This window comes from Diabrotica virgifera, chromosome 6 (genome assembly GCF_917563875.1).
Source record: "Diabrotica virgifera virgifera chromosome 6, PGI_DIABVI_V3a".
In the NCBI taxonomy this organism is placed as follows: Eukaryota; Metazoa; Arthropoda; class Insecta; order Coleoptera; family Chrysomelidae; genus Diabrotica; species Diabrotica virgifera.
The window spans coordinates 41,569,545-41,594,669 of NC_065448.1; the positions used below are offsets into that span (position 1 = coordinate 41,569,545).

Below are 25,125 nucleotides of genomic sequence, written 5' to 3' on the forward strand. Positions count from 1 at the left end.
ATAACTACAAGTGACTGAAACATCGAAACAATAATAATTCTTACTGTGTTATACAGAAAAAGGCAGTAGAAACGATTAATCTCATATTTATCGACAACACTGTATGGTCCTCACTTGATGAGCTGTAAGGAAATATACACGTAAAGTTGTCCTCACTTTGTGCGCATAACGAAAAAGTATATACAGTCTCACTTTAATAGCTGCGTATAATGGCCTCACTTGGGTGGCAATATACTTGAACAATACGGGGCACATATACGTAATTTTTTTTGTGTATACTCGTCATTTTTTAATTGCTATTTACTTGTCAAGGTCACTATGAAGAGTTGAAACGATTATGTCTACGTTTTCTACCGGTCCTCACTAAGTGCGCGTAATGTCAGGACCTCACTTTGATATCTGTGCATAAATATATAAATATATATATATATATATATATATATATATATATATATATATATATATATATATATATATATAAATTATTGACATCATCATCCACAAACATCCTCATTAAATAAATTTTTCATCTACCATACAACCTATTATCATATTTCTACATAGGACTATTCTCTCCCTACCTTCTCAATCTGTCATTACCAACTTAACACTCATCTATAACAATATCAATATTAATTTTCTTTCTGGGTCCCGTTCCTGTTCTTCTCTCATTAATTTCCCTCACAGACAGTCCATACCCCCTGTTCCTACTATCATCATCTCAAGACGGTTTTGGTTTATGGACCCTTAGAGATCCGGGCGGCCTGCAGGGGCTTTAAGAAGTGGTCGCCTAAGTTTGAGCTTGTACTCTCTTAACGATACATCCTCCTAGATTATTTAAGACATTTTACACATCAGTTACCCCCATTGTGATTTCCTTTTTAAACTTATATAAATACTAACAACTGTCAATAAATCTGTGTAATGAGGTTTGCCTACCTCCACTGACAGTATACGTAAACACAATATTTAATTACAAAATCTAGTTTACTGAATTTTAAATGACACTTTTCACAATGGAGTGTGTTACATCATTTATAGTTTTAACATCTATACACCATAGTCTTTAAATATGACAGGCTAATTTTTCAACTTCCTGTGGAACTGTCATTTCTGTCCTGTCAACGTTCAGAGGTCTACATCCAACTCTTTGTCACTGTCACTTGCTGCCTGTCTTTCACCATGTAATCAAGTCACACTACAGCTCAGATGTTACCTGGGGCATTTTGAGAATATTTAAAACATCCATGCTTTATCTGGCATTTTAAGCCGATGTTTCCTTAACGGACCATGTTTATAGGGCTTTGACCCTCATATTTTTGTAAAACTATATTTTGGTGGTTAGGATGTATAAACTTTACGTGAGTATAACCGACAGCTTTTTTAACCGTAGTCAAAATTTCAATCTGTGCATTATTTTATATGGTTATATTCATTTTAGGTAAGCACTGATGATGACTGGTAAACCAGTCGAAAACTAGTTATGTATTTGTGATGTAGCCCTTTTTAGGGATTTTAAATATACCTTTTATACAGGATTTGCTGTTTTTTGATATAACTCAGAAGTCAAAACAGCGAATTTTTTTTTGCAAAAAAGGTGAAAATCAACATATTTAAAAATAAGCATAAAACGAAAAGATCTTGATAGCGTTACCTCGAGGAATGTCTAAAGAAAATATGTATGTACAAAATTCCAGGTGGGTCGGTCAAGTAGTTTTTGAGTTACAATGTGCAGAAAGAAGACTGGCAAAACAGAAAAAAACTAGAGAGAAGGGTTAAGTGAAGGAATACAGTGAAAAAGTACAGTGATACAGTACAAAACTGTGGAAATCGTTAATATATCTAAAATGTTACTACTAACCTGCGTCCACTTGCCAAATATCGGCATTTTGAACACCATCACAGTTACACCATTTCGTGGAATCCGTACAACTGCTTAATATTCCACACTCGCATTTTCTTGAACCTGCTAAGGCCCCACCCCAATAGTCCATCTTTTGATTGTGTCTCGATACCCACCAAGAGAAAGGAATGAACTCATTTTCCTGTGATGGTGAATTCATTAAACGTGCACCCTACGAAAAGACAAATGTAATTTCATGAGACTACGTTATTAAGAGGCAACAGTAGCGATCAGCAGGTAGCAACAAACGCTTTCCAAGACTGCGGCTGTAATTTTGAATATTTTCTCGAGACATTTGACACACATATTCGTAATATAATAAAGAATGGCGGTACAGAGCCCAATTTGAGAAATATATGAGTATGTGGAAATTACTCTGTAATTAAATACAATATTAAAAAAAACGAGCGTCTAACGCCATTAAGAAGAACAAAAATACACTTTCTTCAAATAAACTTTTTTACCCCATGTCTAGATTCTGTGTCATTTTGGACCTACTAAATTTTTTTTATTTCTAACAAGAAATCGAACATATTATAACTAATAACTAATTAGGCAACATAGAGAAATTGTCACTGTCATGTTGACAAACCTGCGTCAGATTTTCTCTTATCTTCTGTTATCTTTATCGATATCTGTTCAGTGCAGTAGTGTATTATTTTAAGAATTCGTTATTGTTGTTTTATAGGAAATTGGTGTTTATTTATAGTTAATTTATTATATTTTTGTGTAATAGAACTAAGTTGTTGACCTACTTGAAAAAATAGATTATTGTGCAAGTTCGGCAAAGCGACCTCTATTTCTACGCTCTGTACTTTTATTCGCACTTTTAATTATATTGGCCAATTATATTAGTCCTGGTTGCTGGATAATTGTCAAGGCCATAGTCCAAAAAAATAATAAGAAGAAAAAATAAGATGCAGGTTATGTTATGCAAACGTAAATAATTGTATGTAGTAAATAAAATTAGTTATTAAAATGCAGTACTGCAAGCAAAATAATAATTGCATATCATATCAATATTGTGGAGCAATATATAATTTTTCTGCTTCAATGACAGAAGGTATGAAATATACGTCAATTTGACAATTTCAATTAACAATATGAATTATTTAAGATAGTTGCAATTTTTCTCCGCGACTCGCGCACGGTCGTTTCTCGTTTCCCTTCCAAGTACTTGCACACCGCGAATAGGTATGTAGGTAGGTAAGTATATTTTACGTAAAAATATTTCGTATTCTAATGCGAGTATATACAATTTTAGGATTTTTTATTCTAAAAATATCATCAATAGTTTAAAAGGTAAATTTTAAATTTAACCAGCGAGTAGTCGCGCCGTTAGATAGAATCTCACATTGTATCCTTTTTCGCGATAACTTGATGAAAAATTTTGCAATTTTGAAAAATGTCGTAAGTGCCTCGAGGAAGGGTGTAGTAATGCGTAGGTATTTTTTTTCTTCTTCTTTTTGTGGAATTTATGGCTTTGGGGAGAGCCAATTAGCTTTAATAATTGTTAGAAATAATATTTTTAACATAGCAAATAAACAAAAATACTATAAAATAAAAATTTGTTGTAAATTCGTATTGTGAGATGAAATCTAACACGCAACTGTTCACGTTACAGAAGTGAGCGCGACTACTCCCGGGCTGAATAAAAAAACCAAAATACACGCTTTTAATAAATTTTTCACCTATTTTGGTTTATTTTTATAAATATTTATTTACTAATAACAAAATTGTTTTCTATTACTTCCATTTAGCGCGCCTATGAGTATAATTGTCAAAATATTGATCTTAGATAATGTCAAAGATTACCACTGTTGCCAAAGTTTCGCAGAACTTTACGAAAAAAGGTATGATACTATCTCCAGAAGTTATATTGATGACTGTTGCCTCTTAAATATTGTTTTTGACATTGATAACATCGGCTAAACTATTACTTACCTTGCATGCGTATTGTATGTGTTGCCTACACGTACTGCTTCTGTTGATCAACGCAGCTATCTGGTCGTCGTCAGCTTCGTAATGAATATCTTGTATGAAACTTCCAGGTTCCTGAAAGATATTATTACATTAGTATTTAGCTGAAGAAATTATGACATTTATGTCAGTTTTCACTATCCGACCAAAAGACTATAACATTTTCCATTTCCAAATTTCCTCACAACTAGAGGAGGAAACAGGTAGTGTGGATCTTCGAATAAACGAAGAGAAGACGAAATACATGTTAGTAACCAAAAACCCAAGACCAAGAGTTAGTCAGAACATATAACTATTAATGATCACAACAACTTTGAAGTAGTAAAAGAGTTTAAATATCTGGGAACGGTAATCACAGATGACAACCGCAAAGCAAAACAGATCTCAGCAAGGATAACTGCGTGGAATAGAGCATTATACTCACTATCAACATTATGAAGATGTAAGTTGCTAAAAACACAATCTAAATTAATACATTACATGCCAATTATTCGCCCGGTTGTTACATGGAAGTGAAATATGAGCTCTACATCAGCAGGAAATAAATAAGCTACTAGTATCTGAAAGGCAGGTTCTCATAATGATATTTGGCCCTCAAAGAGATGAATTGGCAGGACAGTGGAGAAGGCGCCGTAATGCTGAATTGGTGACTGTGTATGGTGCTGAAAACATCGCCAGACATATAAAAGCTAACCGGATAAGATGGGCAGGTCATATGATAAGATCAGGAAGACAGAGTGTTAAAGACAGTGTTTTTTGAGACCAGACGACGGTAGAAGATCAGTAGGCCGTCCCAAAAAAGGATAGAAGGAGGATGTTGAAGCTGATTTATCTAGGATTGGGGTACATCAATGAAAAATGGAAGCGCAAGATCATATAAGATGAAGGACTGCAGTGGACGCGGCGAAGACTCACCAATTCTTTGAATTTGCCTATTTTTCTTCTTCTTTAATACGTTGTTGGACATGGTCAGGCAATTAATTGTTAAGGTTGTTGTCGGAAGAGCTGAATAGAACTGAAAGCTAACCATTATCTTTTTGTTTCAGGGAGCTTTGTGTAATTCTTGCTCAAAGAGGGCTTACTATTCAATAAGTAAGGATTAGAAAAAAACCCTCACAGACGAGACAAAAATTCTGACAATTTAAGCAAGCGACCCTAATTTGCCTGATGCAGACATGTATTGGCAAATATCAGTATTTGGCTGGAACTGTTTAAAGGAAAGGAAAATAATAATCAACACAATAACGTACGTGACTTAAGACACGAAATAGAAATCAGTTTTCAGGAAGTAGAGATAGCCATAAATTCACTTAAAAATAGAAAGGCACCAGGACCAGACGGAATAACCAACGAGCTTCTAAAACACGGAGGAGAAAGTATATTTCTAGAGATGACAAAACTTACACAAAAACTAATATTGCACTGCAAGATACCAGACGCATGGAGAAACAGCATAATGATACGAATGTTCAAGAAAGGAAACAAAGAAGACCCCAACAATTATGGAGGTATAAATCTACTGAACACCGCACTTAAGTTAACCACAAAAGTCCTAACCAACAAAATCAATAAACTAACAACTTTATAAGATGAACAACAAGGATTCAGATCCGGAAGATCCTGCGTAGACGATGTATTTGTACTAAGACAAATCACAGGAAAGGCCATCGAGTACAATAAACCAGCGTATCTATGTTTTATAGACCTGACAAATGCTTTCGATCTAATCCAAGTCGAAGACGTCTTACACTTACTGTATAGAAGAAACTACCAATCAATATTATGCAAACCATCGAAAACATCTACTTTCATAATCGAATACAGGCAAACATAAATGGAAAACTAACACAGTTTATACCAGTACCTACAGAGCGGAGTCAGACAAGGTGACTATTTAAGCCCACTGCTCTTTAATATAATAATGGACGAAGCATAGAAATAATAGAAGCAGTACGTAAAGGTCATGGTTACAGAATGGGGAACAAAGAAATCCAAATATGTTATGCAGACGACGCCGTATTAATCGCCGAGACAGAAGACGATCTCCAAGGATTAACACACATCTTCAATACAACAGTCAAGAAATACAATATGATAATATCAGCACAAAAACCAAATGTATGACAACATCTAAATACCCACAATAAGGCAGGAAGCCAAGTTTAGATATCTGGGAATATATATAACCAGTTACGGGGATGTTGAAGAGGAAGTACGACAACAAAGTTTAAAAACAAGTCACGCGGCGGGATCTCTTAATGACACCATCTGGAAAAACAAACACCTAAGACAAGACACAAAAGCAAGAATCTATAAAGCAGCAATTAGACCTATATTGACATACACGGCGGAGACAAGACCTACGAGACGACTACTATAGTCGGTTTGCTAAACTCGGACACAACTGGCTAGTGATTTTAGTAAGTAATTTGGCAAAATTGACAAAAAACAAAAAAATTACGTACTAAAATCACTAGCCAATTGTGTCAGTTTAGCGAACCGACTATAGAAACAACAGAGATCAAAATACTTCGACGAATATCAGGGAAAAGTCTGTTGGATAGGGAGAAAAGCGAAAACATAAGAAGATGACGGAAACAGGAGTGGAACGAACACATTAGTAGAATGACAGAGGATAGGATAGTACGAATAGCACGAGATAAGTCACCAAATGGACGAAGAAGTATTGGCAGACCAAGAAAAAGATGGTGCGATAATTTAAACAATTTAGGAGGCTAATATTGAAGAAGAAACAGGCTTTAAAGCCTACATACAAGAAGGAAAAAGAAGAATAAGGCATTCAAAAATGTAAAATACACTGTCTTTTTCTTTGCTAACAGAACTTTACGCACGATCTATCACGCACGATCATGAATTTTATAATTTTGCTGAGGTATATTAATCACCTGGAATCCATCCACGGAAGTAGTTTCTTGGTTACTGTGATGTAATACAGTTCCTACACGGCCATCAGCATAGAACTCGCACGTTACCGGGAAAGGAGCTAGAGGTCCGCTACCGTCGACGTCAATCTTAATTTCCGCACGTTGGCCCACCGCCTGCACATTTTTGTAAGCCACACAAGAAAGCGAATTAATGGAACTGTGGCACACTGCTCCTCCATAACCAGTACCCTAAAAAAACAAATATTAAATATAATAGGGAACTTGCACATAAAATTGTTAATTAATGTTTAAAAATGTTATATTCAAAATATTACGTCTTAACAATGAATAGTGTACATACAACTGATAATAGTTCCGCGCCCAAAATTCCCTTTCAAAAAACTTCACAAAAGCGCGAGCTGAGGTTTGACGTCACCAACCACAGTGTTCTCGTTCGCCCGTTCGGTGAGCTATCGTGCTATTGTGCGCGTCCAATAATTGTCTTGTTTACTCGGTGTTTAGATTATTGTATTTGGTGTATAATCTACTTTATCAAAATGGAAAACAAATCTACGCAATATAAGAACTATATAGTGCCGGAATGCCAAAGCATAACAACTGTCAGAGCATCCAACAAATATTTTTTTTACTCTACCAGTAGAACCAAAAACGTCGATTGAAATGGCTAAAGGCATGCAGGCAGATAACAAGGATATTTCACAAAGTAGCAAAGGTCTTTATGTCTGTTAGGATCATTTCGATGTCAGTATTTATCTAATTAGGTACCTAATACTAATAAGACATTTTCTATTTCAAGAAAAAATATTAGGTAGTTGGCGTTTCATGGAATGTGCCTACTTAAACTTGTTTATTTGTTGGAGTTGGAACAAGACATGAATAACTATATAAATTCAAGATTATGGGTGGTCCCAAAATTATTAAGTCAGGTGTTGTCCCGCACATATTTGATTGTTAATCAGACAGAAAACGAACTTTTTCTGAGCTCATGAGGGAAGCGCAGCCCTTAAAAGAGTTAAACGTGTGATCCTAGTTTCACAAACTTAGTTCAACCAGGACCTGAATTAAACCAACCAGCTTTACCTCAAAAACTGAATAATGGATAATGTCATATATAATCACATCAAAATCACATGGTACAGTCGGGTTGTCGCCATTGAAAATACATAATAAGGATGCATGAACTTCACCTTTAAAAGACTTGCAAACATTATTTGAAGATACACAAAGTAAATTAGGACGTTCTGTATTTGAAGATAATAGTGAATATAATGGTAGTGATGACTATTGGTAAAATGAAAGTGATTCTTCTTGTGATGAAGATGCGAAAGAAGAGGTAGCATATATATATATATATATATATATATATATATATATATATATATATATATATATATATATTGATACATGTATCCATGTGACTTCCAAAGTAGATTCTCGTAATACGTTGTTACTTCATATATACCGTTATGACTTCCGATTTCGGAAGTCACAACGTTTTGCCTATATTTTTACGAATTTGGCTACTAGATGGTATCAGAAGGCTTATATTAAAAATTTCGCTGGAAGTCATATCGTATCTAACATACTCATAAAATCTGATTTTAGTTCGACGGTATATCACCAGCGCTAGTGTCGCTCCCGTGCTACTATACAGGCCATGTACACAACGCGTAGCGTCTTCCGTATACCACACCGCTCGGTGTGACTTCCGTTTTTTGGCAACCCTGTGTAACGGTTTCCAGACATTTATCTGTTGTAGATTCGCGGTCCTAATCGTACTTAGTGTTTTGTGTGCCTTTTGTTTTTAAACATGAATAATAGCAGATCTGCTTTACTTTTAAAGTTAGCCTTAAATGAAGGTACAATAAGTGATTATATATCTCTATAATTATATATTTTCTGTACTTATTTTAATCTATAATATTTACTTACCTATTTACTTATATAAATTCATTTTTCTCGTGTTTTTGTTTACTTCCTTTTTTACAATGAACTTCTAATTTAATCTACACTCACCGGCACGAAAAACGGGCACCCCAAAAAAATGGGTAATTTTTGATGTCTCGTATCTCCCAAACCTGTTGTCCGATTTAAGTAATTTTTTTTAATATGTTATAGCATAGCCTTATTCTTTAACAAAATAGCTATGATAATATTGTTGATAGACAGGTAAATTTTCATTGTATACCGGGTGTACCAATCAAACTGGGTTTTTTTTTTCTCAATTTTCACAACACCCTGTGGAATATTCTAGCCTTTATAAAATATTTAAATCAAAGCCTAACTATAGCTCCAGGTTTTATTAACATTCTGTTTTTTTATTCATTCGCTTACGTTGGATAATAAAAAGTTAAGGACTTTAACAACTAGCCATGTTCTTTATCGATACAGGTGTTTCTAAATATAAGTGCGACAAACTTTAAGGGGTAATTTCTGCATGAAAAAATAATGATCGTTTGGCAAAAGAATTTTATATTTGCAAGCATTTGCGGACATAGCTTTATCAAGTAAACGATCATTATTTTTTCATGCAGAATTACCCCTTAAAGTTTGTCGCACTTATTTAGAAACACCATGTATTGATAAAGAACATGTTTAGTTGTTAAAGTCCCTAACTTTTTTATTATCCAACATAAGCGAATGAATAACAAACAGAACGTTAAGAAAACCTGGGGCTATAGTTGGGTTTTAATTTCAATATTGTATAAAGGCTAGAATATTCCACAGGGTGTTGTGAAAATTGAAAAAAAAACCAGTTTGATTGGTACGCCCAGTATACAATGATAATTTACCTGTCTAGAAACAATGTTATTACAGCGATATAGTTAAAGAATAAGGCTATAGCACAGGGGTGGGCAAAAGCCGGCCCGCGGGCCGGGTCCGGCCCTTTCGCTTACTTTGTCCGTCCCGTTGAAAAACCCCGCAAGTACCTAATCTTTTTAATCCCTTTTATGTGATTTTGTTGAAATCAACAGTAATAGTTTGCATAGTGTTCACATAAATTATTAAATATATAAATAATAGAGAGTATTATAATTACGAACAGCCTTAGCTAACTATATTTTTAAAAACTGTTTAATTGTAACTATTTACTTTAAATTTCTTTTAAAATATAGGGAAATTCCCGGAGATTCATAATTGTTTATTCGGTATTAATAATCGTATTTAACTCTCAAGGTCTCAAGACAAGCACTCGGTGTTTGGGTATCTATTTCAACCATATCACTGACAGTTTATGATCTAAATACCTCAGCACTTTGGTCCCAATAATATGATTCTTTATTTATTAAATCTGAATTAAGTATGGTTGTTTGGAATACCTACTTCAGCATAAAATTCATTGTTACCGATTTTTGCCGAAGTTTTACAACTACTTCGAAAGACGTGTATAAGTTTATTTTGATTTAGCACTGGTCGTATTTCCTATTACTCCTCATATTTCTTTTGATACAGTGTGTGTTATTTTGCAAATATATAATAAATTGAAAAAGTGGAGGACATTTTGTAAGTAAAATTTGAAAATATTGTTTTTATTTTATTGTATTAAAATATTTATTTGTAAGCATTTGCAAAATGATACAATCTAAAAAAAGAAAAGTTGATTTGGAATGCAGAAATTTTAATGAAGCATGGACAGAAAAATACCTTTTTACGAACATTGGTACGAAAGCAATTTGTTTAGTTTGCCATTAAACCATTGCTGTTTTCAAGGAATATAATTTAAAGAGGCATTTTACATCAAAACATCCAAAATATGCATCGTTTTCTTTAGAAGAACTTAAAAATGCTGCAGACAACTTAGCAAAAAACTTAAATAAACAACAAAATATTTTTAGCAAACAAAGTAACATCGAGAAATCTACCACACAAGCAAGTTATGTTATTGCACACAAAATTGCTAAGTTATGTAAACCTTTTTCTGAAGCAGAATTTGTTAAACAGTGCATGGTAGAAGTGTCAGAGATATGTTGTCCTGAAAAAAAACATATTTTTGAAAATTTAAGCCTGTCAAGGAGAACAATAGTACGACGGATCGAAAATATTTCAGGAAATTTACTCGACCAGCTAAAAACAATAATTGCTGATTTTACATATTGTTCTCTGGCGTTGGATGAGTCCTGCGATATTACTGACACAAGTCAATTATTAATATTTATTCGGGGCATTAACAAAAAATGTGAAATTCGCGAGGAACTTCTTAGTGTGCATCCAATGAAAGATACAACTACCGGTGAAGACTTCTTTAACGCTGTTGAAGAGTGTTTAGTTAAAGTAAATTTACCTTGGAACAAAATAGTAAGCATCACTACGGATGACTGTCCTAGTTTAACAGGGAAAAATGTGGGCTTACTAAAACGAATCAGCGACAAAGTAAAACAGTTGCAGCCAGAACAAGACATATTATTTTTACACTGCATTATTCATCAAGAAGTGTTATGTAGAAAAGTTTTAAAATTGAATCACGTCGTTACTGTTGTGACAAAAGTTGTAAATTTTATCCGGGAACGTGCCTTAAATCATCGACAGTTTGTTGAATTTTTGAAAGAAATTGAAAGTGACTTTTACGAAATTCCTTACTACACTGAGGTGAGATGGCTTAGCATCGGTAAAGTTTTGGACAGATTTCAATATTTGCTTGATGAAATAGTATCCTTCTTGTCGATAAAAGAAAAACTACATGATTTTCCTGAATTGCAAAATGAGGCATGGCTAAACGATTTGTCGTTTTCTGTAGATATTGTAAAATATTTAAATGAACTTAATGTAAATTTACAAGGGAAAAACCAGTACGCTTTCAATATGCACTCAAATGTCAAAGCATTTATGATAAAACTAAACTTATTTGCTGAGAACTTTAATAAAAAAATATTAAACCACTTCCCATCATTACAAACACGACGAGAATTATTGAAAAATTCTGATTTTCTTAAATATAGTTCAGTAACACAAGACCTGCATACTGAATTCCAAAGAAGATTTCAAGATTTCAAAGCTATTGAAAAACCTTTGTCATTAATTAGTCAACCTTTCAATTTCGATGTGCAAGAAGCTCCTGTTGAAATTCAGCTAGAATTAATTGACTTACAGGCAAATAATTTATTAAAAGAAAATGTTCAATCAAACGAATTGAGTGCTTTCTACGGTGCTTTGAATACAGAACATTTTAAACATTTTTTAAACTATGTTCAAAAATACCTAGTTTTATTTGGTTCGACATATATTTGTGAAAGAACTTTTTCGTTGATGGTTTCCACGAAAAATAAATATCGATCACAAATTACTGACGAAAATCTACACTCGGTATTAAGGATTGCTACAAGTGATTTGGATCCCAATTTTGAAGAAATAATATCACATGAACATTCGCGATTTCACGTTTCGCATTAACTATTATAGAAGTTATACTTATAATGAGTATTCTATTAATTTTAACGTTTAATGTTTGTCTTTTTTTTATAATTTTATTTAATATTAGGTATATTTACAAAATATGTATCAATATAAATTAATTTGTATCGTTAAAATATAAATATATAAGAAAATAAAATCTTTCAATAACTGATTTATTTAATTACCATTAATTTATTATTATTCTTCTAACGCCGACTCCACTAATGATGGTTGGCTAAAACACCATTGCAAATTCGTCTCTATTTTCTGCTTTTCTTAAAAGCGTCTGTGTGTTTAACCCGGTCCAGTCTCAAATGTTTTCAGTCAGAATATTTGTCGTCTACCAGGACCCCTTTTTCCTTCGAACAACTCGTACATATCATTTCTGAGCATGTGCCGTAAATATGCTGTCTGTCTCCTTTTAATGGAGGTCAAAAGTTCTCTGTCTCTTTCCATTTCGTGCAACATCATTTTGTTCGTATATGATCGGTCCATGGTATTTTCTAAATTCTCCCAAAAAGCCACATCTCAAAAGCTTCCGGCTTTCTCATTAAGTCAGCATTAACAATCCAAGCTTCGGCACCATAAAAAAGAATAGAGTGGATATACAACATTTTATCAACTAATATCAGATTTGCAGATTGAGTCTTTGGTGACTCAGAAATGTCCTCATCTTCAAAAAGTCTACCCTCAATTGCTCTATTCTTGATCGAATTTATGATTTCGAATTTAAATCTTCCGTAATCCAGACTCCTAAGTAAGTATTTCATTTTGTCCACTTGCTCAATATCTTCATTTTTTATCTGGTTCTTTTTCTGGATCTTCTTATGATTTAATATAATGACCATTTTTTTTTCAATTACGTGACATATTTTACTGGGCACAAGTTTTTCGCATGTATTCCCAAGTAGGACAATTTATTATTACCATTTTCTAATTATTAACAGTCAAATTTCTTTGTCCAAATGCTTTAAAATAATACTTATAGTATTTATTTCTTGGGCAGGGAATAAACTACACCAAAAAAATTCGCGTGGGCACAGCGTACATATCCGGTATAGTCCTCCGGCCCGAGAGACATTTTGAAACTTTCATTTTGGCCCGCGCTTAAAAGTAATTGCCCACCCCTGATCTAAGCGGTTTTTTAAAATTTATGGGTTTTGCAATATTTTACCGTCAGCGAACGGACTAATAGTAGAGGATCCGATATAAGGCCGATCTGCATCGATCTATTTAATGGATAACGTGTGCGTGAAGTAACAATGTATTTTAAACGGGATTTACTTTTTCGCACTGTTTTTGACACACTTTCATATAATCAAATATCCTTAACTTTCGCGTTGTCATGGTGATGACATAATGAGCAATAAATTACAAAAAAAAATTTGACAGTTTTGTGGTTTGAAAGAAATTAGAATGTTTAAATAAGTTCTAAAAATTGTAGAATAGGAATGAATTCCAGTGATGAAGAGTTACAGTTTTTTTATTTGTTTATCGTAGATAAAATATTGTATGAATCTGTGCGTGAAGTACTTTTTGCGAACTTAAGCGATGTATAGCACTCGCTCCGTTGTCGCTTGTGCTCTAAACATCACGTGCATTCGTAAAAAGCATACTTCACGAACTGTTTCATAAATAACTATTTTCATATATTAAAAAAAATGTTTCGACCCGGGTAGATATTATTCCAGATTTTCAGATTTCAGCACAGTGTTAGACGGTTGGGGCATATATGGAGAGCAGGTAGCGTAACAACTATAAACTCAATTTTACAATGGAAACCCGGAGTTAGAAGGAAACGCGGAGGAACTAGAATAAATGGTTACAGGAAGTAAAGGAAAATTTATATAGGGCAGGAATTAGAGACTAGCAGAAAAAGACAGAGGATAGAAAGAACTGGAGAAGCACAGTCAATAGTATTGAGTAGCAGACTGGGACTAATCTGCTCTAAAAAGATGGATCTAGATAGCTTTTTAGCAGCTCAACCCCACCTGGTGTATTTAGCCATTTAATTTTCTTATTACACATTATTATTGGTACATCAAAAATTAAAAGGACGGTGCCTGTAATAAAATCTAAAATTCAAAATTTAATCAAGAAAAATAATAAATATTAAAATTTCCTATAAGTTCAAATTTATTTATTAAAATTTTTGATATAATTTTCATAAATAAATTACTTACTAATAACACTTTTTTAATTAATTCCAAAAAATCCATTTTGCAGCAATAATAAAATATTAGTATTTGTAAAATAAATATCAATCATATCATAAATAATACAGGTTTACAAAAAAAAACTAAATTTCGGACTATTTGACGAAACCATGTTACAAGGGGGTTTTTGGGGTAACTGATCACGAATCCGGGGTCCGCTCACCTCTTTCACGCCAGGTAAAGGTCATTTCAAGGTCAAATCAAGATAAATCGACAGTCGCTCTGAGAAAGTATATTAGGGCGTTTTTGGTGTCGCTGATGACGAATCATTAGTCCGCTGACCTCTATCACGTCTAGTTCAAGGTCAAATCAACATAAATCGACACAATCGCTCTGAAAATATAGGGGTTTTGGAGTCACTGATCATGAAAACTGCGGTCCGTTGAGCTCTACCACGTAAGGTAATGGTCATTTCAAGGCCAAATCAGGACAAGTCCACAAAACTGATTTGACCTTGAAATGACCTTTACCTGTCGCGGTTGAGCTCAACGGACCCCAGTTTTGTGATCAGCGACCCCAAAAACCCCCTAATATACTTTTTCAGAGCGATCGTGTCCATTTATCTTGATTTGACCTCGAAATGACCTTGAGCTAGACGTGATAGAGGTCAGCGGACACAAATTCGTCATCAGCGACCACAAAAACCCCCTAATATACTTTTTCAGAGCGACTGTCGGTTTATCTTGATTTGACCTTGAGATTACCATTACCTGACGTGATAGAGGTCAGCGGACCCCGGATTCGTGACCAGCGACCCCAAAAACCCCCTAGTCATATGGTTTCGTCAAATATTCCGAAATGTATTTTTTTTGTAAACCTGTTTAATCAAAAGAATATCAATCTTTTAATTTAAATAGACAACTTTAAAACATAGAACTGCATTCACAACTGTATTCACAGTAAAAGTTTCAAAAGATAACACATTACGCTTAAAGTAAGAGGTAAATCAGCAGACGAGTCGTTGTGACTTCCAAAATATGACAACACCGCTGGAAGTGACAACGCACCTTGAACTACCCTATATATGGAAGCCATAACGTATGCTGTACGCTTCGGTATATACGTATATATATACAAAATTTATTTTGGTAAATCCTTTCCCCTCAATTGGTAGACCCATTTTATAAGCCCCCCTTTTACCAAATACACAATTTTTAAAAAATAATTCCTAGTAGAAAAGGTGGAAGTCGGACAGCCTCTTCTGTATACCGGAAGTCACAACTTAACGTGCATCAATATATATATATATATATATATATATATATATATATATATATATATATATATATATATATATATATAATGAATAATTTTGGGGAATGCAGTCAATGTGTTTTGGGCTGATTAAAAGTGAAACACTTTGAACTTTTGTCGAGCTTTCGGACAATTTATTTCCTTTATCAAGACAATCTAAAAATACAACTGTTTAAATTTAGATGAAAACTAGAAAAATAAAAACTTACTGCTCGTGGTTTACAAAATAACTAACATACTTATAAAAAACATAAAAATTCTTTCTAAAAAATATAAATTGTAAACGTATCTATAATATATATAAATATATATATCTTTATATCTATATATAAATATCATTGTCTTGATAAAGGAAATAAATTGTCCGAAAGCTCGACAAAAGTTCAAAGTGTTTCACTTTTAATCAACCCAAAACACATTGACTGCATTCCCCAAAATTATTCATTTTGTATTATTAACAGTCACTACATATTAATAATTATATATATATATATATATATATATATATATATATATATATATATATATATATATATATATATATAAAGGGTTGTCTACAGCTAATGCCGTTTCCCTTTCGTCAGCCAGGACTTCCATTTTTTTTCGATCTTCCCAGTCTCCGTCTTCCAATCCTTTCTTAGACATGGCTTCGTCGACTTCATTTTTCCAAGATCTTCTAGGTCGTCCTCTTCTTCTCGTTCCTCTTGGGCTCCATTCTGCAACCTTGTTTATCCAAGTGTTTTCTGCTCTGCGTACGTGGCCGTACCATTTCAGTCTTCTCTCGTCTATATATTGCAGGGCATCTTTTTCCACTTGCATTCTTCTCCTTATCTCCTCATTTGTTATTCTGTCTCTTCTGGTGAGACCACAGCATCTTCTCCAGTATTCCATTTCGGTTGCCAGAATGCTTTTTTGGGTTTTTTGTTTATGACCCAAATTTCTGCGGCATATGTCATGATGCTTCTTACTATTGTCTGGTATATCATTCTTTTTGTTTTTCCCTTGATGTTTTTATTCCAGATTACATTATGGAGTTGTCTGATGCAAGATCTTGTTTGTCCCAATCTACTTTTTATTTCTGCTTCTGTTGTTCCGCTTTTCGACATTATAAAGCCCAAATATTTAAAATTCTTCGTTCCTTTTATTTCAACTTGTTCTTCTACTTCTAAGTTTTTTACGTCTTCTTCCGATATTACTAAGTATTCCGTTTTCTTCATATTTATTTCCAGGCCCACCTTTTTGTATTCCTCTTTTAGTTTTCTTACCATGTAACTTATATCCTCTTCATCTTGAGCTATCACCACCTGATCGTCTGCAAAACACAATGTGTAGAGATAATCGTCCCTTATCGGTATTCCGATATCGGTATTCCGATGTCAGGCCATGGAGTTGGGGTGTTTACATTGTAAAATGGCATGCACCCTACCCTCCGTGCTATGGCATGCTGGACGAGCCATACAGCCTGTAGTCCAACACCCCGAAGTATGAGCGGGAACAAAAAGTGTATTAATACTCAAACGCTTATGAAACGCACCTGGCGGATCATAAGGGCCTTCACATTTTACTCTTTTTCAACTAGTCTTGAGTGAAATGTCTTTAATCTTTCCTATCGGCCTCTCTTGGCTACCTCTTCTTCTTCCGACCCCGAATGGCTATTAGGTTTCCGAGGGCAGACGGGTCACTATATTTCTTTCTACAACCTACCTGCTCTTCACCGAATGATTGCCGGTATAAGCAATCCCCCACTTACTGACCAACGGCTTCGGGCGGATGAGTTGGTAAGTGGCAGGGCACTCTTTTGTCCTGAGACTGAGAAATCGGTCTCGAAGGCGGATGAACCCTACAGAATGGTCAACGGTATAAGAATGCAGAAGGCAATGGGAAACCACTGCATTAAAGACTCATGGAGTATCCCTAGAAATCGTCATGGCTTACAGAAATGACAATCAACGACCTACTAATCATGGTTCTCGGATGCCAAGATTCGGCAGGGGAAGAAACAACAGCAACGACAGGGCTTCCCAGGCCGTTAGTCAGCGAAATCCCTGTTCCCTAAATATATACAAATACACCTACAAAATCGCTACATGGAATGTAAGAAGTATGTATGAACCTGGAAAACTGAGGAATATACAGCAAGAGATGATGCGACTAGATATCGATATATTAGGAATAAGCGATACAAGATGGGTCAGTTCTGGCGAACTCAATACAGACAATGGGCGAATCTATTACTCTGGAAGCAGCGACACCCAACACAGATATGGAGTTGCTATGATCCTCAGTGAAAAAGTAACGAGATCAGTAACAGGCTTCGTTCCGGTGTCCGAAAGAATTATAATGTTGCAATTATTGACAGCTCATGGAAAAATGAACCTAATTCAGATTTATGCGCCAACTGCTGACAAAAATGAAGAAGAAATAGAGAACTTTTATAGCGAACTTCAAAAAACATTACAGCTCACAGCATCTAGAGACATAACAGTGATCATGGGTGATTTCAATGCAAAAATTGGCGAAGGAAAATGCTACCCTAATGTAGGGCCATATGGACTTGGCGAACGAAATGACAGAGGGGATCGCCTAATAGAATTTTGCCAGGAACATAATGTTGTAGTCGCAAATACATTCTTTAAATTACCTAAGCGACGCCTTTATACATGGAAATCGCCAGCTGACAAAGACAACAAAATCGTCAGAAATCAAATTGACTACATCCTAATAAAGCACAGATATCGAAACTCAATTCAGGCAGTAAAGGCATATCCAGGAGCGGACGTATCTTCTGATCACAGTCTTCTTATTGCTAGGTTTCAACTTCAACTAAAAAAGACGCAAAAAAGCCGCAACAACAATAAACTTAACATACAGAAACTTAAGTCAGAAGAAACAAAAGAAAATTTGAAACATGAAATCAACACAAATCTAGATAGAAACCCAAGAAATAATTGCAACGTAGAACAACAGTGGCAATTCTTCAAAACCTCTATATTAGATCCAAGTAAGAAAGTACTTACAACAACCAAATGTAAGAAAGAAGAATGGATGACGGAGGAAATTCTAGAGTTGATGAATGAAAGAAGAAAAAACAAAACAATTAATAAGACTCGCTATAAACAGCTTCAAAACCAAATAAGAAGAAAAATTAGGGAGGCTAAAGAAACCTACTTCTCTGAAAAATGTAAAGAAATAGAAGAACTTCAAAACATATATGACAACTTCAACCTACATAAAAAAGTCAAAGAACTAGCCGGAATAGGAAATAGAAGAACCTCAAATATATTGCTCGACAAAAACGGAAATACTATAATAGAGACAGAACGAAAACTACGACGATGGAAAGAGTACATCGAGGAACTATTTCATGACCAGAGAGAAGCTAGTACATCCGTAGATAGCCAAACCGGAGATGTAGGCCCAGAGATATCCAAATCAGAGGTTAGTCAGGCAATAAACTCTATGAAAACCAATAAATCTGCTGGTCCAGATGAATTACCTAGCGAGCTGATAAAGTTGGTCAACGAGAAAAACCTGGACATAATAGTAGAACTGTTCAACGCTATCTATACTACGGGAATCATCCCTAGAGAAATGTTGACATCAGCATTTGTGTGTTTGCCAAAAAAAGTGAATGCCAAAGAATGCAGTGACTACCGAACCATAAGCTTAATGTCACATACCTTGAAAATTCTGCTGAAAATTATCCACGCCAGAGTACACTCTAAACTGGAGCTGGATATTACTGACACTCAATATGGGTTCCGCAATGGAATGGGCACCAGAGAGGCATTATTCTCCTTCAACGTGCTGACACAGAGATGTTTGGATGTTAACCGTTCTCTTTACGTCTGTTTTATAGACTACAATAAAGCGTTTGATAAAATAAAACATGACCGACTCATGGAAATTCTAAAAACTAAAAACCTAGATGAAAGAGATTTAAGACTAATAACACATCTCTATTACAATCAGCGAGCAATAGTAAGAATTGAAACAGAAACATCTGAAGAAATGGAAATAAAAAGAGGAGTCAGGCAAGGCTGCATACTATCACCTCTATTATTTAACGCTTATTCTGAAGAGGTAATGCGAGAAACTTTGGAAGATGAAACAGTCGGCATAAGAGTAAATGGAGTCTTAGTTAACAACATCAGATATGCAGATGATACAGTAATAATAGCCGATAATTTACAAGACCTGCAAATACTCATGAGTAAAATAGTAAGGTGTAGTAGGGAGTACGGACTCTCTCTCAATATCAAAAAGACAAAGTTTATGAAAATTAGTAAAAACAACCATAATACTAACGAAATCTTGATAGTAGAGGGCCAGCAGATCGAAAGAGTAAAAAAGTACACTTACCTAGGGACACTTATAACCGAAAATAATGACTACACTGCAGAAATCAAAGTCAGAATCGAGAAAGCACGTTCTAATTTTATGAAAATGAAAAAGGTCCTATGTAGTAAAGATTTAACATTAGCTCTTAAAGTACGCCTAACAAAATGCTACGTATATAGTGTACTATACTATGGACTGGAATCATGGACGTTAAATGTAGAGACGCCAAGAGACGTTAAGGTCTATAAACGCCATGTGTACATCTTTGTTCTTAGCTCTTTTTTTCTCTATTGTCTGTTGTATTGTATGGATATGATCTAGACATGATTTCCCTGTTGTGAAACCTGCATGTTCTTCTCCGATTTTACCTTCTATATTTTTCTCTATTTTGTTCCTGAGGATCCTGCCATACAGTCTTCCCATTGTAGCGATGACGCTTATCCCCCTGTAATTTTCGCAATCTTTTCTGTTACCTTTTTTGTATATCGATGTTATGTAGGCTTCCTGCCATTGTTTAGGGATGTCCTCTCCATTTATTGCTCTTTCCATGATTCGGCATATCATTCTTCTTAATTTCTGTGTTCCGTATTTGATTAGTTCCGCCACAATTCCTCCTGGTCCTCCAGCTTTATTGTTCTTCATGGAATTTATTGCTTGTTTCATCTCTTTGTCTGTTATGACTATTTTTTCTTCCTCTGTGGTCATTATTTTTTGTTCGTCTCCATCGATGCTGAATTCTGGTCTTTGCTCTATCAGTAGATTTTTATAGTGGTTCTCCCACTCGTCGTCTGGTATGTATTGTATAAAAGTTTTCTCTTTCCTGTTAGCTCGTAATGATTTCACAATTTTCCAGGCTTCTGAACTTCTTGTTCCTCCCATATTCTGTTCTATACTTCTACATGACCTTTCCCATTGTTCATTTTTTTCTTTCGTTGTAATAGCCCTAACTTCTCTGTTCTTATCTCTATATTTACGGAGGTCTTGTGGATCTTTTGTGCTTAGGTATTTATGGTATAGTTCTTTTTTTCTTTTATTTTCTCTAAGGTGTCTTCGTGGAATTCCCATTTGTAATTTTTATCTCTTGTATTTTCTATTTCTCCTAGCGCTTCCAGACCTGCTTGTATTATGCTTTCTCTTATGTGTTCGTATGTAATGTTGATATTCTCCTCAAAACGAAATTCCACTATCTTCTGATCTAATCTTCTTTGGTACAAGTTTCTTATGGAGTCGTCCTGAAGTAAGTGTATTTTCAGTCTTTTTTCTGTTGGTCCCGGTGAAAAACCCCCGTGAGTAATAGTATCTATTTACGCGTTTTAAGCATTTTAGAAGGTACCAATTTCTAAAGATTTATAAATTTCACTTTGAAACTAAATAAACTGATTGTAAAACTATACAAAAATACAAATAATATCTGGTAATTTCTAATTAAATACGATTAAAATGTTATATACAATTCCCGTAATACTCTAATTCATTCGTATTTGAATCGTCGGTGTGTTAACACGTTTTGTTTTTTGTTCTGTTTAGCTGTCGACATACACGAGTGTGTTATTGTTATTTTGTTATTGTTATTGGAGTGAACGAAACTGTAAGTTTTGCACCAGCTTTGTTTAATTTATTTTATGTTTTGTTTATCAACGACCCAGTTAAATATTGCAAATTGACCTTGACCATAACTATGGCAAACTACCAATGTGAGAATTGTTTACATGAATTCCCCGAAAATGACAAATATAATAAGCTTCGTTGTTTTGGGGAATGTCAGCGAAATTTCTGTATGCACTGTTCTGGATACAACAAGACCATCACCAAAACTCTCCTGGACCCAAAAAATTCAAATCTAAGATTTTTCTGCAAACTATGTGATTCGCCTAGCCTCAGATATTTAAATGAAAAAATAACAAATCTATCAAAAAATCAGATACCTCATGAGAACTTTAATGCCTTAATTCAACTAACTAAAAAATTGACTGATAATTTGCCCGTTTTTATAGAGACATACGATTTATTAACAAAAAAAGATGGCAAATTGGATTACCTTACAAAAAAAATTGACGAGATCCAGAAATTAAATAGCCTAATGAATCCTGAACATCTTTTAAAATCGGTACGGCAAATGCAACAAGATATCTTCAATATATCGTCAGTTTTTTTCGGCTGTTCCGATGATACTATTAAGGTTCAAGTTGAAGACTCAAATTCATCCGAGATAAAATTGGGATTACAAAGGCTATCTGAAAACATCAGCGAAATATCTAATCAGATAAGTAATCTTTCCAGCAAACTACCTGCTATACAAACTGAAAAAGAGGTACCTAAAAAAAAGATAGTGTATATCACTTCAAGCACCCAAACTGAAGGCCCTCAACATTTCCAAACCTGTCCAGAAAGAAGGTCAAAAGTTTCAGAAGATAAGTGTCATTTTGTTGTTATCAGTAATTTAACAGCAGCATACACCCCTATACAAATAGTACACTACATTAAAGAGAGGCTAGGTATCAAGGATTATATTAGATGTTACGCTCTCCCTAAAGACGCCAACACAGCAACTGGTTCCTCATTCAAAATAGGCATAAAATCCAAACCATCTATCGACTTATTATTTAATAAGGAAATTTGGCCACCTGGTGTCAACATTAAATGGTCTATAGAATCCCCACACTCTGAACCAAAGACTTCATCTGAAGAAAATATGAATCCGAAGTACATCAGAAGCCAAGTTAGCTTGGAAAACCCAATTACCATTCCACGCAACAACAAAAATGAAGTTGAAGACACCAATATATTTACAGACAAGCAGGCCATCACAATTTGCAAATCTCAAGAGCCTTTCCGTTCCCATATCAATTTTGTTAAGAAAGATACTTTGGAACCATCCATAAATTTGGATCCTTTAACACCACCAAGAGTTAGACTAACTAATAACTCGAACAGTCGATATCTTCTTGCAAGATTAAGGGAACCAGACATCTTAAAGGCAATTAAACTACATCTTGCTTTTCTTCACGATCAGCCTGCTTCTGTATTTTATGACGGATATACCAACACCAGCGTGAAACTCTTTTTGGCTTCCGAAGGATTACCTACTAAGACTGAAGAACTACGAAAAGTTCTTCTAGAATTTAACCATGCCTATGGAATTGGTCCAGCTGAAGTGGAAGCTGATCTTGCCGCTTATAGGTCCTATCTAACTTCGGAACGAATTATACACCTACAAAAGTCAAGGGAATGTCACCGAAGTTATTATTCCACTGGCTCTCCAAAGCGAAATTTTTAAACAACACGACGTGTTCTGAGGGACTAGAAACCTCAAATTATTTTAGTGATGACAACTTTGGCATGGTTCTGATTAATATTCGTTCTATAAGAAATAAAACTGATGAATTATTTTTGTTTCTGGAGGAATTAGGATTTCCTCCGATAGTTGCGGTTACAGAGCACTGGCTTGAAGTTAACGAGCCTTTTTTTGTAGAAAAATATACCACAATTGCCAGGTATGATCGTCCAAGTTCGGCTCATGGAGGCACCCTGATTCTCTCTAGAAATAATGATTTTTCTCTGGTAACAAAATATGACTTTTTGTTAAGTGAATCCTTCTTTGAGTTTTCCTTAGTTTATAATAAAAATCTTAATCTTTACATTATTTGCATTTATAGATCACCTGATTCTACCGTGGAACTATTTTTTCAGAACCTGCTAAATTTGTTAGATGACCTGCCTCATAAAAGCAGAAAAATTCTATGCGGTGATTTTAACATTAATTATGCTGCTGCTAGTGCTACCCAAGTGTCCCTGGCAAACATATTTGAATCGTATGGTCTCTCAATGCACGTTGATTCTCCTACAAGGATAACAAAAACTACATCTACCATAATCGATTATATTGTCTCAGATTTCTCACCCCTTGATGTCTGCTCTACAGTTATTAATGCGGGACTATCTGATCATGAAGCAGTGTATACGAAGTTTAACATCTTCAGCAAACCCTCCTCAAAAACCCGACGTTTAGGTAGGATTTTTTCCGCCCGGAATTTTCGTAAATTCCAAAATTTATGCTTAACTTCTGAGTGGCAATTTCCTTCTATAGACGTGGACTATAATTTCAGTGTTTTTCTAGATAAGCTTCTCCACATCTTCAATAAGGCATTTCCTTTAATTCCTATTAAGCCAAAACATCGGAAACCTTGGGTTACGAAAGGTATTCGCATATCAGCTAAGAATATGCGTTCACTACTATACATCAAGAAATTTACTACCAATGTTGCTGTCACTGAATATATCATGAAGTACAGGACAACATATCTAAAACTTGTCAGGTCAGCTAAAAAAGCCTATTATCAAAATCGTCTGAGAAGCTCTAAAAGTGTTGCAAAAGAGACTTGGTCTATAATAAACGATCTTCGAAATAAAACTCACACAGCTCAATCATTTTCCCTTCCAAATCCTGAAAGTCTAAACGACTACTTCGTTAATGTGAGTAAAAATATAACATCAACAATTTTGCCGCAACAAGATCCTATTTCCTATCTTCCTAATTCAAGACAGGTCTCGAATTCATTCTTTTTACGACCAGTCGATAACTCTGAACTTATCCAAACAATCAATTGTATCAAAAGCAAATCATCCTGTAGTACTGATGGACTATCTATAAAAATTTTCTCTAATCTCACAGAAAATGTGTTGGAAATCCTCCTCTCACTAATTAATGATTCCTTCGAAAAAGGTAAATTTCCAGAGTGCCTAAAGACAGCCATTATTATTCCTCTTCATAAGGGTGGCGAAAAATCTGATGCCTGCAACTATAGACCTATTGCCTTACTACCGGTACTCTCCAAAATTATTGAGAGACTCATTAAAACTCGACTTATGTCCTTTATCGTTGATAACAACATTTTATCACAAAATCAGTTCGGCTTTTTAACAAATAAATGTACCACTGATGCCATGTTTTCTGTACTACATGAAGTTTACCAAGCACTAAACAATAATCTTTATACTGCCACTGTTTTCTGCGACTATGCCAAAGCTTTTGATTGTGTAAATCACGACATCTTGATTACAAAACTAAATTTCTATGGAATTCGAGGTATTTCTTTGAATTGGTTCCAATCCTACTTGAATAATCGGAAACAAC

General features: G+C 34.6%; 1 protein-coding gene across 3 annotated transcripts in view; it reads right to left on the bottom strand.

Annotated features, from left to right (window-relative positions):
- LOC114324520 (neurexin-4) overlaps positions 1–25,125 on the bottom strand; it is a 167,677-nt gene that overhangs the window by 73,710 nt on the left and 68,842 nt on the right. For all 3 annotated transcript variants that reach the window (XM_028272379.2, XM_028272380.2, XM_050654017.1), the window contains exons 11-13: positions 6,790–7,017; positions 3,848–3,958; positions 1,862–2,075 (exon numbers count right to left, since the gene is read on the bottom strand). In XM_028272379.2, coding sequence (XP_028128180.1) covers positions 1,862–2,075; positions 3,848–3,958; positions 6,790–7,017 — 553 coding nt within the window. The remainder of the gene's footprint in view (positions 1–1,861; positions 2,076–3,847; positions 3,959–6,789; positions 7,018–25,125) is intronic.